General features: G+C 36.2%; 1 protein-coding gene across 9 annotated transcripts in view; it reads right to left on the reverse strand.

Annotated features, from left to right (window-relative positions):
- Positions 1–19172, reverse strand: part of Slc44a5 (solute carrier family 44 member 5) — a 357115-nt gene that overhangs the window by 52419 nt on the left and 285524 nt on the right. For all 9 annotated transcript variants that reach the window (XM_087212920.1, XM_087212918.1, XM_021255531.2 and 6 more), the window contains 2 exons: positions 18616–18689; positions 1493–1577 (listed from right to left, as the gene is read on the reverse strand). In XM_087212920.1, coding sequence (XP_087069046.1) covers positions 1493–1577; positions 18616–18689 — 159 coding nt within the window. The remainder of the gene's footprint in view (positions 1–1492; positions 1578–18615; positions 18690–19172) is intronic.

Below are 19172 nucleotides of genomic sequence, written 5' to 3' on the forward strand. Positions count from 1 at the left end.
GATCGAACTTGGGACCTTGCAGTTGCGAGGCAGTCAGCAGAACCACTGAGCTAAATCCCTCGCCCTAAACATAATTTTCAGTGACCCTATTGTATTGCATTAAGTGGATGGTCCATAATTTACTATCATGTATATATTCTTGAAGATCTGTTTAGATTCCAATATACTTTATTATAAATAATAATTTAATGAACATGTCTGTGTATTAAATAAGGATTCTCTTTGAATAATCTTTATGAATTGAAATTTGTGGTGTCACATTTTTGTTCAAAGTAAGTGGGTCATTGGTTTAAGTCTAGAAAACTTATTGTTATAAAAGCCTTTTAAAAATAGCCTGTTTTAAAGAACTAGAGATTCAGAGATTTGTATGATTTTCTTTTTTTTTTAACACCACCTGGCGCTTTCTTTGTCCTTTATAGCATTTTATTTTCAGCAATGTCTAAGACTTTCCAAATTACTGAGGTTAAAATAAGAATTACCACCCTAAAACAGAATTTAGTCCACTTGTCTGCAAAGGGCAGAAGACCTTCTATAGGGATAAACTTGTCCTCTATAAACCACCCTGACATGATTAAGGATTTGTCTCTCCTGCTCCAAATAGCTGGGTTTCTTTGATTGTCTAAAATGATTGTCTATAAATTTGGTAACTGTTTACTGAATCTCTTGTTTTAATTCCTTAGCTCTTATAATAATGAACTCAGTTAAGGAAGAACAGCATGAGAACAAAATTGAAGTGTTTTAAAACATTTTTTATCAGTAGAGGTGGTGAGGGGCTGTTGTTGCCTTTTTTTAACTATCCCAAGTGAGCTTTTCCAGAAACTGAATTGGTTATAAAGAGCGAGGAGATCTAGCAACAATCTCAGGTTGAAAAGAAAGGAAAGAAATGGACCAGGAAAAAAGGGGAAATATTTTCTAAAAATATGCAATTTATGTTTTCTTGTTCACTTGATTTTTAGGTGAAGAGATATAAAACTTGCTTTCAGAAATGGAGACTGCTGGTTTTCTCAGCTGTGTGGGGGCATTGTCCACAGAAGTTTAGTTGCCCTGAAAATCCTTTTGAGCACTGAAGACCTCTGGGTGTGCCCCTCACTTTGGAAGGTAGAATGATTTATCAGTAGGTGTTGTGACAAAAAGCTGTGTGCACCAGCTTTCATGCAGCAGCTCACAACTTGGTCTGCCAATAACCCATTTCATAAAGCATTTCTAAATAAGGCCATTGAAAGAACTCACTGGTCCAATCCATTCATTAGAATGGTATTTTTACTAAGCAGAGTCTCCATGCATTGAGACTCATAGTGACACTGGGTGTTAAGTCATCCAGTACAAAACTTCCCAACCACTTACAGCTGTCTGTAGGAAAAGGGGGGGGGGGACTTTCCTTTATAAATTTCAGTCTTCCTAAGAAGTCTAGTAAGAGTCATAGAACAGTGATTGCTAGGTTCCAGCTTAGGCAATTAAGATTTTATGCACAAAGCACACTGGCCATACTCACTCATTGGGGGTGCCCTTCTGGCCACAGAAATGGCCCTGGCTGTCCGTAGGATACGTTACTCTCCTGGCATCGCCATTGGTCCAGGCTGAAGGAACAAGAAAGGATGAAAACTCTATCAGCAACATCTGGCCGAAGGCAGTCTGATCTGAGATATTAGAATGCAGCACTGCATCACACCAGTCTCTACCCTCAGCCACGGGAGATTATTGATTTTCTTCAAAGAATAATTTCTTAATGAAAAGTAAAATAAAATATGGATGAATCAGCCAGAAAGCACATTTCTCTTATTCTCTTAGGATTTGTCTGGGTTCTAGCCAAGACATGAGGTAATGCACTTAGAAAATGACATTTATTAAAATGCGAATTAGAGGGCACTACAAAAGCTTGCTTGGCTAAAACACACTTTTTGTAGCAGAGCTAATAAATTTACAGGAAATAACATGATGCAATACTTTTGGGTAATACATAAATGAAAACCACTTAAAATTAAAAGAAATGAAACTAAAATGCCCAATTCAAATTGATGAGTTCTGTATAGTTTCATGCAACATTATAAAGGCAAACAGTAGCAACTGCAGAGGTAATACATAATAAAGATTTACCAGATGTTTTGTCTAATAATCTCAAAGCTTAATACAAATATCGAGTGTTCTTGTATTTCACAAAAATTGAAGACTTGATTTGATTTACTATGAAGATGCTCTGACAAACATATCACTCCTTTTTTTTTCCAGAATTATAAACTTGATTTGACAGCTATACTATAAAAACCACAGAAAGTAATATCTATGGACTAGATTGGGTCACGCTCTTTAATTCTAGGTGAGATTTTCCTAATGTTTCCAATTTGAATATAGTTCCTAAACATTTAGGAAACACATTGGTCTTCTAATGCTTTCCTATGCATATGGAAATATATCTCTTTGTCCCTTGCTTCTTTTAACATTTGCCCAGCTATCTCTTACCCACATTTATTGGATTTGACAGTTTGCGTTATAATTCTATCACCCTTATGAACACGGTGGTGTGACTTGGAAAGATAAAAAAAATTCTGAAGGAGAATTTTAATATGAAAGAGGAGTTTTTCTCAATGTTTTTTTCTCATCAATCCAAGCTTTTCTGTTCATGTTCAGTATCTAAGTACCCAGAAAAGCCTCTTTTGTCTAATTCTTTACCCACTGTCACACAGGCCAAATCGGTGTCATTTATTAATACATTCTTATGAAATCTGACTTATTCAGGCAGCTCTCTGCTGCCATATCCTCCCGTCTTTACTTCCCAGAATAAAGAAAATGGACTATAAATAAAGGATTTAAATGACATCTAAGTGTTCAATATATAAGGTCCCTAGACACTATTTTATCACAATTTCTTTCTAAACCTTGCTTTGTCATATTTGACTACACCTAAGAAAGAGACCTAATTTTATCTGACTCTATTTTCTGAAATCCTTATTCTTTATCTTTATTCTAAATTGTTTTTAGAATAAAAATTAGGATAAAAATTCTAAATTTTTATTCTTTTCCTATATAATTGTTAATTCAGAAATAGGCACCTATAGAAGCATTGGTACAATAGGTTATTATTAGTGCTAATTATTATAAACATCCCTGCAGAAATCAGTTATTTTGAGTCTTGGTTTTCTAATTTGTTACTAAAATATGAGTAAAATACCAAACCTGTAAAAACATTGAAAATAGGAAAGAAGATAATGAAAATGGGATACTTAATATGGTGCTCAGCATCCAATATGGACTTAGTAATATCAGTTCTTATCTTTTTTGAGGTTCCCCCAAAGCAAAATCTGAAATCAGGTCTTTGATGCAGGTAGTTTATTTGGGTGATAATTCCAGGAAGCTTAAATGGGTATAAGGGAAATGATTCAGAGAGCACAGTAAGGCCAGTCCAGGGCACATTAATGAATGAGACACTGTGGTGGGCAGTTGTGGCCACTTGCCCTTCTAGAAACTTCCATGGGACCCCACAGAGTATAGCTGTTAGGGTCACAGAAAACTGCTCATCGCAACTGCAAACAAATCCAGATAGGTTAAGGGGAGCTATCAGTAGCATCTGCCACAGTTTCCCCTGTTTCATTAACAATCAATCAATTAATGAAATTACTAAATAATCATTATGTGCTCTGTACTAGAAATTAACACTGGTTTATGTCAGAGTTCTCAAGAAATATATGAAAAGAGAGAATAAAGTTTGTAGAAGTCTTAGAGAAAAGGTGGAACTTAAGAAAGCCTACTAAGTTGTTAGGATTTGAACATGTAGCTGATAATGGGGAGAGAATTACAGGTTAAAGAAATAGTGTAATCAGAGCTTCCTTGCATTAACTGCTTACAACATGTCATGGGTTGTGCTACGTTTATTACACCCACTGCTTCACTTGACTCACATTATTAGTCTCACAACAACCCTAAAAGGCATTATTTTACCTAAGTTTCCTAGGCAACTGTGGCTCAGAATTTAATTTACTTTTCAAGATTCCACAGCTTTTGAGTGACATAAACAGGCCTGAAGGCCTGTGGTTTTAACTACTAGACTACAGTGGCAATAATATTGCCTGCCAAAGGTTGGATTAGGAAAGAGCTTACTAACAGCGGGGAACAACAAGGACACTGGCTGAAGGAAGATCAGCAAATGCTGGATGCGTCAGGAAAGGTGATGACACCGGCAATTTTGGAGCCCTGTCTCTGGGAGAGAAGAGCTTTGTGCTTATCAGGGAGAGGAGATGTCTTGGCGGGGATCTGGAGATTGGTGGACAAGGGAGGGAATGAAGATGGAAAATTTGAGGGAAGCACTCCCCTTGGCTTTACTGGTTTGGAGTTGGGGCAGGTGGTCACACGGACGGAGCAGCCTCCAGCACAGAATCTGCGCTGCAGATGGTGTGCGTTTGAGTGAGAACGTCAAGACTCTGAGCTACGAAAAAGAGGAGCAAAAAGAGATGTGCAGCAGCACTTTGCCCTTGTTCATAAAGGAGCATCACCCGCTGTACTCCCTTTCTGGGAATTTCTCTATTGAGAGGACTTCTACAACATTACTGTAGCTATTAACCATGTCTATTGAGCCCTTGAAATGGTTTATCAGAATCAAGACATGCTGTAAGTGCAAAATGCATGCATATTTTAAAGGCATTATGAGCAACTATAAAAGAATATATTAATAATTTTTATATTGATTCACTTGAAATAATATTTAGTCAAATACAACATATTATTAAATTGCTAGTAAAATTAATTTCACCTGTTTTTTTTTACACTGTTAAATATGGCCACTAGAGAATTTAACATTATTCATATTATATTTCTCCTGGATAGGGCTTTTCTAGATTACTTCCCCACAAATGACAAGGGGTCCTTATATAAGATGATTAACAGTGCCATAACACCAAAGATTTGTATGATAGTCATTCTCAAACCCATCATAACCAACATATCATTTTTATGACAAATATTTTACAATACTCCTTTTACAATCTCGAAAAAAAGTCACTGATAACATAACTTACACGTGAAATTTTATTAAAAATTCAATATAATGCCCTATTGTAATGTAAATGAGAAATAAGCAATTTATAATTAGGTAGTATGTACTTCGGTAGGCAAAAGCTTACATGGGACTAAACTAGGAGACAAAGTAATGAAGTCAGGTGTTTAAACCTTTAGGTAGAATCTGTAAAAGTCATAGATACAATTGCAAGAGGATGTACTAGATACACTGTATCAGAAATTCAAATCCTACAAGTGGTGTGGGCAGTAATAAGATTTTCTTAAATGAACAAATTTTAGTAAATTCTAACAAAAAAGCATGGAGGGAGAGGAAGAGAAGTGAGGGAAAAGAGATGTGGAAAAATTGCAGGAAAAAATTTATGAAAATAGAGCTTTTGCAAATGGGAAGAGGACTAAGAGTTAGAAGGAACAGGGAGGGTAGGGAAGAGTAGAGAAAAAAAGAGAATAATTAAGATGTATAATGTACGTGTACCAAGTCCCCGTGATAAATGTGATCATTATGTATTGCTCACATATACTGATAAAAGAATAAGAAAAGTAAAATCTTTCAAATTCCAATGGTATTTATTAAAATCATATGAAAACAACTTAGCAATTTTAATATAGAAGTTCAAGTTTCAAATATTTTAAAACAAATTTATATATATACATTAGTGAGACATAAGAAAGCCAGGCACAATGTAGAGTAATTTGGATGTGAAGAATTGTTCAAAATATTGCAAGGTATCTATCTTTCCTCATTTCTACCACTGAATTTAAATGTTAATAGTACTCCATCCTAACAACATTACAATCAAAAAGTCAACTCAGGAGCTGCACAGGCACACAGGCTCCCACCCGAGGCCTGCCATTCCCTCCCTAAGTGCGGGCAGATCCCAGGGAGCAGTTGTGTGGCCCAGACCAGTGCAGCTGCAGGCGGATCCCAGCCTGGGCTCCACCCTGAACCCAGAGGCTCAGGCACACCTGCCCAAGCCAAAAGCCCCCGCAGAAAGGGGCTGCACGGGCAAACGGGCTTCCGCCAGAGGCTCACCATACCATTGGCAACAGCCAGGGACCTATGTGGAGAAGAGCTGTACAGGCACACAAGCAATACCCAGAGGCTCACCCAATACCATTGATAAGTGTGAGGAGATCCTAGCCAAAGCCTGTGCAGACAACAGAAACTGGAGTGCACAGCTCACAACCAAAGGCCCTTCCAGACAATAGCTACATAGGGGCCCCAGCAAGAGGCATGCCTAGATACCATCCCAAGTGTGCTCAGGCCCCAGCCAGAAGCCCACCCAGACAACAGGTCAGCTAAGGGATCTAGAAGGCCACCACTCTGAACCCAGGAATTGGTGTACTGGTCAGCAGCAGAGTAAAGGCTGCTCAGTGGCTTGTTGAGAATTCAATACAATTGGGTGAGCAAAAAGTTGTCTCAACAAAGACACAGCAGGCTGCATGTGTTAAAATGAGAAGACAAGTAAATAAGTCCCCAAATCAGACTTCCAGATCACCTAAGGTAATCCCAAAGGGCAATGAGATGGAACAATCTGATACTCAACCACCTGGACTCCCTGAACTGGCAACGAAAGGGGACCTGGAAAAAATGAAATCAGAAATAATTTCTCAGATAAGAGCAGAGATTGTGCTCATAGTACAAAACATGATTAATAAATCCAGAGTGAACACAGATAAAAAATAGAGGAGCTGAGGAATATGATGCAATCCAAACATAGGAAACAAATGGAATCCATAAAACAGATGCAATCTCTAGGAGCTCCTAGAACTTGTATTTGAATTTAGCAGAATTTGAAAACACAAGGTATATATAAAAATTCAGGTCTATGTATACTTGCTATAAATGAAGAATTGGAAACTGCAATTTAAAAGTTATGTAGGCGTACAAAGGACCTAGAAAAATAAAAAGAAAAAAAACAGTGCTGGAAGACATGTAGTACCTAATTTTAAGACTTCCTCTAAAGCTACAGTAATCAAGGCAGTGTTGGTGTAAGGAAAGACATATAGATCACTGGAATAAAACAGAGAATCTAGAAATAGAACCACACATATATGGTCCACTGAATTTTGAAAGATTATTTAACATTAACATTTTGTAGAATATAAATTCAATTCAAGAGCAGAGGAAAAGACAGTGTTTTCAGCAAACGGCACTAGAACACCGGGTATCTGTATATAAAAAATTAACCTCAACCCTTTATTTCCATACATAAAATAACTTGAAAGGATCTATGAACCTAAATATGAAAGACTAAAACTATAAAGCTTTAAGAAGAAATTATAAAGGAAAATGTTTATGAATTTAGGGTAGGCAAGAATTTCCTAGGATATAAAAAAAATGATATATAAAAGAAAAAAATTGATAAATGAGATTCCATAAAACTTTAGAACTTTAAATGACATCGTTAAGAAAATGAAAAGTAGTCCTTAAACAGACCATATTTATAATGTATATAACCTATGACCAGAATACATAAAGAACTCTTACAGCTCATTAATAGACAACCCAATTAAAAAGTAGACACAAGAAGATGATCAATAGCCAGTACAGCACAAGGAAATGTGTGCAACACTAGAATCAGAAAAATACTAATCAGTACAATAACAAGATTGAATTACATACTCATTAGTGAGATGAAGTTAAAAGTTTTAAAAGAACAAATATCAGCTTAGATGTGAACCAGTTAGAACTTTCTAATACTGCTAATGGTGAATGTAAAATGATAAAACCATTTTGGAAAACAATATTGAAATTTCTTGTATTACTGTTAAGAACCAACAGTCCTGTTCTTAAGTTTTTACTTGAGAGGAATGAAAACACACGTTCACAATAGATTTGTACATACAAGTTGAGTATCCCTTATCTGAAATTCTTGAAACCAGAGTATTTTAGATTTTCATCTGAAGCCCACTTGATCTGCAAAGAGGATAGCTACTCCTGCTTTTTTTTGGAGGGGGGGGGTTCCTGTCACATGGAGTATTGTTTTCCATCCTTTAATTTTCAGACTATGAGTTTCTTTTTGAATTAAATGTGTTTCTTGTATGTAGCATATTATTGGATCTTGCTTCTTGACCCATTCTGTCAGTCTATTTCTTTTCATTGGTGAGTTGAGACCATTAATATTGATGGTTATAACCGATGTGTATTGACTCATCATTTTCATGACTTTTTCTTTTTGTTGGATTCTCCCCCTTTGCATTTAATTTCTTGTCGCACCTGATGGATTCATTCTGCTGGGCTTCCTGTGGTTGTGATCCTCATTGTCTTTTCCTAGGATTGTGTCTAAAATTTTTTGGAGTGCTGGTTTGGTATTCATAAAGTTCCTAAGATGCTCTTTGTCATGAAAGTATCTTATTTCTCCATCAATTTTAAAAAGATAGTTTTTTGTTTGTTTGTTAAATTCTTTTATTGGTACATTTTAGGTATACAACATAATTACATTTCTGATTGGGAATTGTACCTTTACATAATGCATCTTGGTTCTTATTTTTTCCCCATTCCTAGCCCTCCATTCATGACCTCCACCCTTCCCTATTTACAAAGACTTTATTTCCATTTTTTTCATTTCTCATCATTTTTCCTTTCCCTTCTTTCCTTTCCCCTAACCCTCCCATTACCCCTACCCCTTTGGACCTTTTCTTCCTATTTTGGGTTACTGATTATTCATTCTAATCATTGTTACATTTTAGGTATACAATATAATGACATTCATCATTGGAAATTTGCACCTTTACATAGTCTCTCTTGGTTCTTATTTTTCACCCTTGCCTAGCCCTCCCTTCAACCCCTCCATTCCTCCCTATTTACAAAGATTTTGTTCCTATTTTTCCATTTTTTCATATTAATTCCATTCCCTTCTATCCTTTCCCCTAGCCCTCCCACTTCCTTCCCCTTTGCCCCTTTTCTTCCTGTTTCACATTACCTATTATACATTTTAGTCCTTATTTACACTTTCAGTTTCTCACACCAGAGAAACTATTCAGTATTTACACATGTGTGTCCTATTTATTTCACTTAAGAGTATCACCTCAATGTGCATCCACTTAGCTATAAATGTCTCTAATTTCTCATTTTTTATGGCTGAGTAGTACTCCATTTTATTAAAAAACCACATTTTCTTGATCCAGTCTCCAGTTGATGGGCATTTGGGCTGTTTCCAAGTTTTAGCTATCACAAACTGTGGTGCTACGAACATGGGCACACATATACCACTGTGGTATGATTCTTTTAATTCTTTGGGGAAGATCCCCAGCAGTGGAATAGCAGGGTCAAATGGGACTTCCAGTTCTAGTTCTTTGAGGTATCTCCATACTGATTTCCACAGGGGTTGCACCAGTCTACACTCCCACAAGCAGTGGAGCAGGGTTCCTCTTTCCCCACAGCCCCATCAGCATTTGTTATTGGTTGATTATGAAATAGCAGCCATTCTTTCTGGAGTGAGGTGGAATCTCAGCGTTGTTTTCATTTGCATCTCTTGAATGATCAGTGATGTTGAACATTTTTTCACGTATTTATTTGCTATTTCCACTTCTTTGTCTGAGAAATGTCTGTTCATTTCAGATGCCCATTTTCGGACTGGGTCTTTAAATTTGCGAGGTCTGACCTTTTTAAGTTCTTCATAGATTCGAGATAGTAGACCTTTGTCTGAGGAAGAGCAGGTGAAGATTTTTTTCCCACATTGTGGGTTGTCTCTTCACACTGCTGGTGGCTTCTCTTGCTCTGCAGAAGCTTTTTAATAAGAAGAGATCCCACTTGTCGATTGTTTGTGCTAGTTCATGGGCAACTGAGGTTTTGTTCATAAAATCTTTTTCTACACCGATGTCTTCAAGAGTTCTACCTAACCTCTGTTCCAGCCAGTTCAGCATTTCTCTTTTTAATATTTAGATCTTTAATCCATTTTGATTTTAGTTTAGTGCATGGTAAGAGATATAGGTCTAGTTTTAATCTTTGGCAAGTTGAAGCCCAATTTTTCCAGCACCATTTATTAAAGAGGCTATCTTTCCTCCAGTGAGGGTGTTTGGCTCCTTTATTGAAGATGAGATGGCTGAGTGTGTCTGGCGTTGTTTCTGCATCTTCTAATCTGTTCTACTGGTCCTCAGGTCTGTTTCTTTGCCAGTACCATGCTGTTTTTATCACAGTAGCTTTGTAGTATAGCTGCAGGTTGGGGATTGTGATATCCCCTGCCATGTCTCTGTCACCTAGAATTGCTTTTGCTATTCTGAGTCTCTTCTTGTTCCAAATGAATTTTTGGATTGTTTTCTCAAGGTCCATGAAGTATGCTGCTGGGATCTCAATTGGAATTGCATTAAATCTATATAGCAGTTTTGGAAGTATGGCCATTTTCACTATATTAATCCTTCCTAACCAGGGGCAGGGGATGTCTGTCCATTTTCTGATATCATCTTCAATCTCTCTTTAAAAGATAGTTTTGCAGGGTACATCAGTCTGGGTTGGAGGTTAATTTCCTTTAGGGCTTGAAATACATCATTCTAAGCTCTTCTTGCCTTGAGGGTTTGTGCTGAGATGTCTGCTGTGATTCTGGTGGGTTTTCCTTTCTATGTGATTTGTTTCTTTTCTCTCTTTGTAGAACTGTGTTCTTCTGTTGGGTTTCTGGAATCTTAACAATTATGTTCCTATGTGTACATTTTGTTTGATCAAGGCTAGTTGGAGTCCTATATGCCTCACTTATCTGTATGTCATGTTGTTTTCCTCTGCTTGGGAAGTTTTCTGTCATTACTTTGTGAACAGATTTTTTTATGTCATCTGCACTCTCTCCTCTTTCTTCATTGACTCCAATCAGTCTTATGTTATTCTTCTTTGCATCATCTAGCAGCTGCTGCATTGATTTCTCGTGGTCCCTTACTATTTTAAAGCAATTTTTCTTTTCCTGGTCACTAATTGCAATCTTATCTTCTATATCTGACATTCTGTCCTCCCACTGGCTCATTCTGCTGTGTAGACATTCAATGGAGTTTTTAATCTCCTGGAAATCTGTTTACATCTGTTTTATGGCTTACATTTGTTTCCTATGTTGGGATTCCATCATGTTTCTGAGCTCCTCTCTAGATTTATTAATCATGTCTTGCACTATGAGCACAATCTTTGCTCTTATGTGAGAAATTATTTCTGATATCATTTTTTTCCAGATCCTCTTCTGTTTCTAGTTCAGGGAGTCCAGGTGGTTGAGTATCAGAGAGTTCCATCTCGTTTCCCTTTGGGGTTGCTGTAGGTGATGTGAAAGTCTGGTTTTGAGACATTTTTACGTGTCTTCTTATTTCGACGGCGGGGAGGGGGGGTGTGCTGCTGGTGCCCGCATGGCTCACCTCCTGTGTGCTGACGGGGGAGGGTTTTTTAATAAAATAAAAAAGAAGTAATTTTAAAAGCCCACTTTAAGTAAAATAGATGAACATTAACATTCCCTACTGCACGTCAATGAGTGCACGTGCATGTGTATTTGTGTGTGTGTGTGTGTGTGTGTGTGTGTGTGCTAAAGAGAAAACAGAAATTATTCGGAAAGGTTGATAAGAGGTGTGTGAAAACTTTACTCACACAAATTATAAAATTATACTTTCACCTATATCAAGGAAATGTGTGTATGTCACTGAACTACCAGGAATAAGAATCATTATTTCACATTGCCTCCCATTTTCAAACATTTTCAAAACATATTCCTGTTTTGCTCTATGGTTGAGTCAAGTAGTTACAGCCATTAAAAAGCCCTCTGTCAAGGAGAAAATGTGATTAGACCCACTGCTTGCAGTGACACTTAAAAAGTAACTGCAAATCTGTTTGGGGCAGCTAAGGCATTCCCTGAACACTTGCTGATTGGGAATGTTGGCTTTCAAATCATTACTTTATATCCCTTAAAGGTACATTTTAACTGTTTTAATATGTGAGGAACAGGCCTGCCAAATTGTGCTTATGGCTTTTTAACACAAGCAATTTACAAATGCAATGAAGCAGATAATAGGACACATGATACTGAATTTGAAAATCTGTGTTGACGACCCTGCTGCTATAGAAATATTTTTGGAAGCAGCCCTGTATCCCATTGCCTGGATAAGAAAAATATTGTTTATCATTTCACAGGTGGCTTCTACCCAATGCTGAGTTTAGGGTCATGTCCTTCAGTACAGCTCAGACCCTCCTACGCTAACAATATTCCACTAAAAGTTATCTGGAAAATATGCATTAAGCAAAATACAACAAACAGTAAGAGTCTCAAGTTTAAAAAGCTCTGCTCAAGTTAAAGTCAAAACTAAATGTTTTCTTTTTAAAATGACTTCCAAGCAAAAGAAGTATATATAACTTAATACATATTTGACTTCCAGTTATATCTAGTCACTCCCTATCATTAGTTTCCCCTCACAATGAAAATTGGGGCCATAACACTGAGCTCCTAACCTAGCACAACAGGATGTCTGGTGAGGTACAAATGGTTTTTATAACAAAGACAACAGATAACAAGTGTTAAGGAGGGTGTAGAGAAAAGCAAACCCTTGTACACTGTAAGTAGGAATGTAAATTAGTCCAGTTATCATAAAGAATATTCTATGGGTTCCTCAAAAACTAAAATTAGAGGTACGAGCAATCTCATTTCTGGGTATAGGTCTGAGGGCAGTAACCAGAAGGTCTATCAACAGATGAATGCATAAAGAGATTATGGTGTGCACATACACTATAGTAGAATATTATTTAGCCTCACAAAAGAAGGAAGTCCTATGATTTGTGACAACGGAAATGAACCTAAAAGACATTATGCCAAGTAGGTCAAGCATAAAAAGGACAAATACTACATGACCTCACTTACATGTAAAATCTATGAAGAATCAAAGTCATAGAACATAAAGTAAAATTGTAGTTGTCAGGGGCCAAGGGTAGAGAAAATGGGAAGATATTAGTTAAAGGGTACAGACTTTCAGATATAAAAGGAGTAAATTCTAGAGATCAAATGTATAGCATGGTAAGTGTAATTAATAATGTACTGCATCCTTGAAAGTGGTCAGAGAATAGACCTTAAGTGTTCTTAACACACACACAAAATATGTCAGGGATGAGTATGTTAAGTAGCTTAATTGTGGTAATAACTACACAAGATATACTCATATCAAAACACTATGTAGTCCATCCTAAGTACATATAATTTATTTGTCAGTCAGACCTCAGTGAAGCTAGAAAAACTAAAATGAACAAACAAATTCAAAATTTTAAAATATTAGTAAGAGAAATAGTTCACTGCTACTCTATATAAACAGAATAAAAAAGTCATCTTGGAGTGAATTATCTTTGTTCTCTCTTAGATACAAACATGTGCTTTTGCCCTTCCTCGTATTCCTTGGGATTGGGAAAGATCAATTGATTCAAGGGAATGGAAGGACAGACTTTAAGCCTTTATCCTAAGATTTCAATTCAGGATGGATCAGATTGACCCTAAACCAGGACCCTTGGCAACAACAACAGAAAAAAAAATAAAAACACCCCCAAATGGAACTTTCCATGAAGGGAGAGACTTGGCTGGTGTCCTGGGCTTAACAGCAGGGGTCAAGAGCAAGGGCTGGTTCATCATTGATGAAGCCATTCTGAAACTGATCATGCCTTGGGGAATGAGGGATAATTGAGCATTGCTTAAAGACTTAGCCATAGTACTGAGTCCTAGGGTAGGAAACCATTACAGTAGTGGAAAGATTCAGATGAACAATAGACTATGAAATGACACCAAAAGGCACACCAAAATGTCAGATCTCAGTGAACTGTAATGTCTCTCTCTTCATCTAGAAACTGGAAATAAGATAGTAATCTCTTTGGTGTTTTGGGGGCAGTTTAGATCAGGGAAGACATGCTGGATTTTCTTAAGCAATGAATGATAAAATAGATATGTGACTACATTATGGTCTAAGACAATGAACATACACCTTTTCTAAATTCAGGGCTGAGGATTGAACCCAGGGAATTGTACATGACAGGCAAGTGTCTACTATTATAGATGGTTAAGTTAAGTAAAAATATTATAGGCAGTCAGATAGGGATAGGCCCTCTAGAGAGTCAGCACAAAAGATAAAAACACATTACAACCATAGCCTGAGACACATTGGGTACAGGCCAGGCCTTAAACTAAAGACAAAATGACCAGTCCTGCATACTTCCCCAGAGGACAAGGTAAGTGATAACACCTGCCCTAATGAAGCATAGATAGACATCAGTCCCCCCAGTGGGTGACCAAGACCTCTGGACCCATCATTTCCTAGGAAAAGTCTTTGTTTTTCCCATGTACACTTGTTACATGGCTTGTCCCCCATTGGATCACTGTTACCTAAGCAACGATACTTGTAACCTTATTGGTTATTCATAACTTTAATCCATGTTGTAACCACATGGTCATGTTTTATAACATTTCCTCTGAAAAGTGGGGTCCTCTACAACCCATTCAGGACCCCTCCTGCCTCTCAGGGGCTATATCTCTCAATAAATATTTCTTACTGTTAACCTCCATTGTTCCTAGAATCCATTCTTCATTTTTTAGAGAACACGAACTCAGCATATCAGACATGTAACAGATTGAAAGTTATACTATTTCCCCTATATTGGAGGTCTGATATCATTTCTATATCACAACCACCGAGCTATACCTTGGTTCTGAGCAGGCACTTGAATATCAGAAATGGTACTTCAAATTTGACCACATTTTATTGATTTAACTATTGTACTTTCGTTTCATGAAGGATTTTCATTTCATGTACTTCATTTCATGAAGGACTTAGGCTGAATTACGTAAACTTCTTCTCTTCTATAATTGGCTCTTTCATACCTACTGTCTCTGGTTGAGCCATAATGGCGTTCCTTTAATCCTTTGTACTGATCTGTAAATTATCTGCAGATGGAGGCCCATTTACTGGTCTCTTTTGGCTTAATTTGCTCCTCTATGAGGGAAGAAATCACAAGCCTACCAGATTGAAAGTTGGAAGACACAGATTTCACGTCTAGATGGGAGGGATGCCAGAGAATTTGCATCATGGTATTGAAACTGCCATGGCTGCCCCTCTGCCCACAATTTCTTACATTCCTTCCAAATGCAAATATTCTCTCCCATGAGCCCCCAAAGCCTCATCCAATTACAGCACCTGGCTCAGGCTCAAAGTCTGCATCTCATCAGGTCCAGGTATAGATGAGACGTTGGATCTTCTAAGAATGATTCCTTTAACTAAACCAGTGAATTAAGTACCTTTCCAACACTTCCCATGTTATCACCAGTACTTGCCAAACTTTTCACCACTACAAAGCAAAGTTCCCTTTCTTCCTGCTTCCAATCATGTTTCCTCACTTTCCTTCAAACTTTTGCCAACAATCTTCTCTGAACACAAGGGGCTCCTGCAGTCCACCAATGTCTATATTTTGGTTTTGCTAAGCCACAGCCCGCCTACTCCTAGGTACCAAGCTGTGTCCTACTCATGTACTGTTGCTTCCTCAAACTCACTGGCTTCATACCATTGTATGAAGAAATTTGGGGAAGGCTTAGCCCTGTTTTGGGATTTCTCACACAGTCAGATGTTGACTGGGCATCACTCATCTTTCCAACTAGGTTAATTATTCCGAGGTGCCCTGAGACTGCTGACCAGGAGCCCTACAAGTGGCTTCTCCATTTGGCTTGGGATTCCCACAGCTTGGTGACAGAGTTCTGGGCTTTATATGAACAGTCTTGTTAACTTCCTATCTTCTTATCTAATAGGGATAAGTAATCCTGGGGAAGATTAAAAAACAAAAACAAAACAAACTTTGGACTCCAACTTTAAGCACTTCCTAAGTAAATATAACAGTGAACTAACCTCAACTAGAAATCCATTTAGAAAGAAAATGAAATAAAAATGTATTGCATTTAAAATTCTGCTATTATTATATACATAATGTTAGTACAAGGATAGCAAAGGGTAATTTGCATAATAAATATTCCTATTCTTTTTTCTAGTAAGTACAATAATTAAATAGCAACCATCATTGAAGGAGGACAAAAGAGGGCTATTAGCATAAATGTTAGCTTGATCTTTCAAGGAGATTTGATTACCTTCTACCCCAACTCCACTCCATCCACTTGAATAGAAGTTTTGCTTTTCATCAGTTGAATGTTAAGTGCCTTTGATGCATTCAAGTATTGCCCTAGCTGGCCATATTCAACACAGAGCAAAGAACAGTTTCTACTCAGCATATTTGGGAGAAACATGCTAAGGCAACACTTTCTGATGAAAAGATCCTGGATAAATGACAAGTCTATGAAAGTCCTGATTTAACAAAAATGGCAAAACATGCCAAAATACTTAAGCCAGTGAAACCAATATAGCATCATCTTTCCTCAAGTGAAGATATATATGATTTCATGTTAAAAATTCTAAATACTTCTAGTAACCTTTGTCAATCATTTTCTTTTAAGCTTCCTTTAGTCCAATAGTAGATATAACTGAAAAATTAAGTTTAATTTTAGAATCAAGTCAATTAAAGTTATTTGTAGTTCAGGATGAGGAAAATATATAGAGAGAGTGAATATATATAATATATAGTGAATATATATAGTGAATATATTATATATATTATATAGTGAATATATATTACATAGTGTATATATTATATAGTGAATATATAGAGAGAGAGAATTTTTTGAGTCATTTGTTTTAAGTAATGGCATTAAGATTAGTGGAAAATCTTTGAATTAATCTAATATGGAACATATTTTTTCACTGAGGGACATTTATCCTACAATTGCTCATGTGAATTAAGGCATTTAGAGACTGAATCTGAAGATCTGGAACAAAAAGAGCAAATTTCTAGTCTTACTCCACAGGGAATGGCAGTGGCAGGCACTCCTCCACTGTGTCTTCAGGACAGTGGCAGGGATTTTCCAAGTCAGTATAAAGAAAAGAGACATTCTTGTGTGGATCACATGAGGCTGGCATTGAGCTATGGCAGAGAGGCTTACTGATTATGGAGCAAGGCCTTCTAGAGGAAAGATTTTAGTCACAGGATGAGATCTCTGTGAAACTCCTAGGTGCATTTGAAGTTTAATAACTAAAATTATAGGTTGTAATAGAAATAACATGGTAAATTATACTTTTAAAAACTTATTAAAATTCAGAGCATCTGGATTACTTATACAATGGTAGGACATAAATTACTCCCCAGTACTACTATAGAGCATTATTTGTGGAACTAGGTATTAGTCTATTTATTCCTCACAAGAGCTCTGAAAGGCACATATTTCTATACTTTTCACATGAGAAAACAACTGCCTAGGCCCCTTCAAATAACTGCCTAGGCCCAAATAATATGAAAAAACTCTAGATCTGCCTGATTCTAAACCTTCTGACTTTTCTGCAACAAATTTCAATTCTGACAGTAAAAATAATCAAAATTACAAAGACAAGAAAGATATGTCCAAGAGTTAGAGGAAGTAAAATTCTACTTGTTGTGTAAGAAAATTAATTTGATTATGAATAACATTCAATATACAGATTGTGTATTTTGTTTTATCTACATTCATGTTTAGAAATTAAAATATTTAAGAAAAAAAACAATGAATGTTCTCGAAGACTTAGAAAAGTATTTAGTTTTGTGTCTTATGCTCTTTTATTTTTATCCCCCTCCTTATTCTCCTGTCTTAATTTTGAAAATTCTCCAAATCTGTGTAGTTTTGTATGGTAATATAGAGATTTTATTTTGGAAATTATTTTTAATTGCTTTTCTTAAAGTACTTCTCTCATTTGAAGATAAAACTGAAGACCAGGGGAAAGAAATTTCCATTGCCCCCTAGATAAGGCACAACCTTCTGCTAATGCATTCTAAGCACATTAACCCTGTACCATTAATTATTGGTACTAGGAGCTAATATCTGATTCCAACAGCCTTCAGCCTAATATAGCACATTAAAGTTTCCTGAGTTAACACCTAAGGGACAGTACTTCTGTCTTTGGGGAAAAATGTGTGATACACTTAGTAAAACTGTGAAATCTTTCCCATAAAGTATTCACTCTAGTTTCTTTTGTAGTTCTTAAAAAATCCAAAAAAAAAAAATCTCTATATTTTCCCTCTTTTGTTTTCTAGAAAGAAAAATCTCTATCCTAACAATAACAGGGCATTCCTTTCTCATGGTCAAAGAAAACAGAACACTTGTATGTCAATGAATTATCTTGTAAAATTCTTAATAAGTGTTACTTCTTTTTAACTTGCTTATAAGAAGCCATGCTGGCATTGGCTAGATTAAATTAATCTAGATCCTACTTCTTATTAGTAAATAGCAAAACTAACATTTGATTTTTAATAATAAAACTAATATTTGATGCTTAATTTAAAAGATACAAATTATTAAAAAGAAACCATAAGCTTTTTTATCCTTCTTTATAATTGTATTTCCTTAAGTAACTATAGCTTGCATTTGACTAAACTTTTGTGTTTATTTTTGTTGTGTCTGTTACCCAGTGAGTCCTGATATGAGGTATTCCTACCAGGAAAGATAACAAGTAATAATAAAAAGGCTTTGGAAAAAAATAATTAATGTTTCAAATGTGACATTGACTTAGTGTTTCATTAACAAATGTTAAATATTGTCTATATCTGTATTTACTCACCCATAAGTCCTAAAAGAATGTAGCCCATAATAAACACTAGGAAGATCATGCAGCACACAACATCTGTACAACTCCTAAAGACAAAAGAAGAATAGAAGATTAAAAGGGGTCCCAAATAATTTGTCTACTGCACAAAAATATAGGAAAGGAGAAAAAGATAATAGTGATACATGATTTTATACCCAATAATTCTGAAAGGTAAATTGGATGTAGTTTTGCAATCCAAAACTTTAGTAGCAATGGCAAGGTTATAATTTCATGTTTCAAGAAGCTCCCCTAGAATTCTTTGTCATTTCTGTATTTTAAAAATATCTCTAGAGAGTATATCAACATCAAGTAGATTTTTTTAAAAAAATTAAAATGTAGTTTAAGCTATTTGATTTCCTTTCCATGCCTCCCCGACACATAGCATAAAGTAGCTATTTTCCATTCCTTTTTTTCTTCACTTCCTTTCTCAATACACATTTTCATGGTATGATTATTAAAGGATTGATTATATCAATCTTCTATGGAGGGTAGAGTTATAACTATTCTAACAATGGAGTATAAAAAGCTTT

This window comes from Heterocephalus glaber, unplaced genomic scaffold, assembly GCF_053883595.1.
Source record: "Heterocephalus glaber isolate CG9 unplaced genomic scaffold, H.glaber_assembly_v1.0 deba00001442, whole genome shotgun sequence".
In the NCBI taxonomy this organism is placed as follows: domain Eukaryota; kingdom Metazoa; phylum Chordata; class Mammalia; order Rodentia; family Bathyergidae; genus Heterocephalus; species Heterocephalus glaber.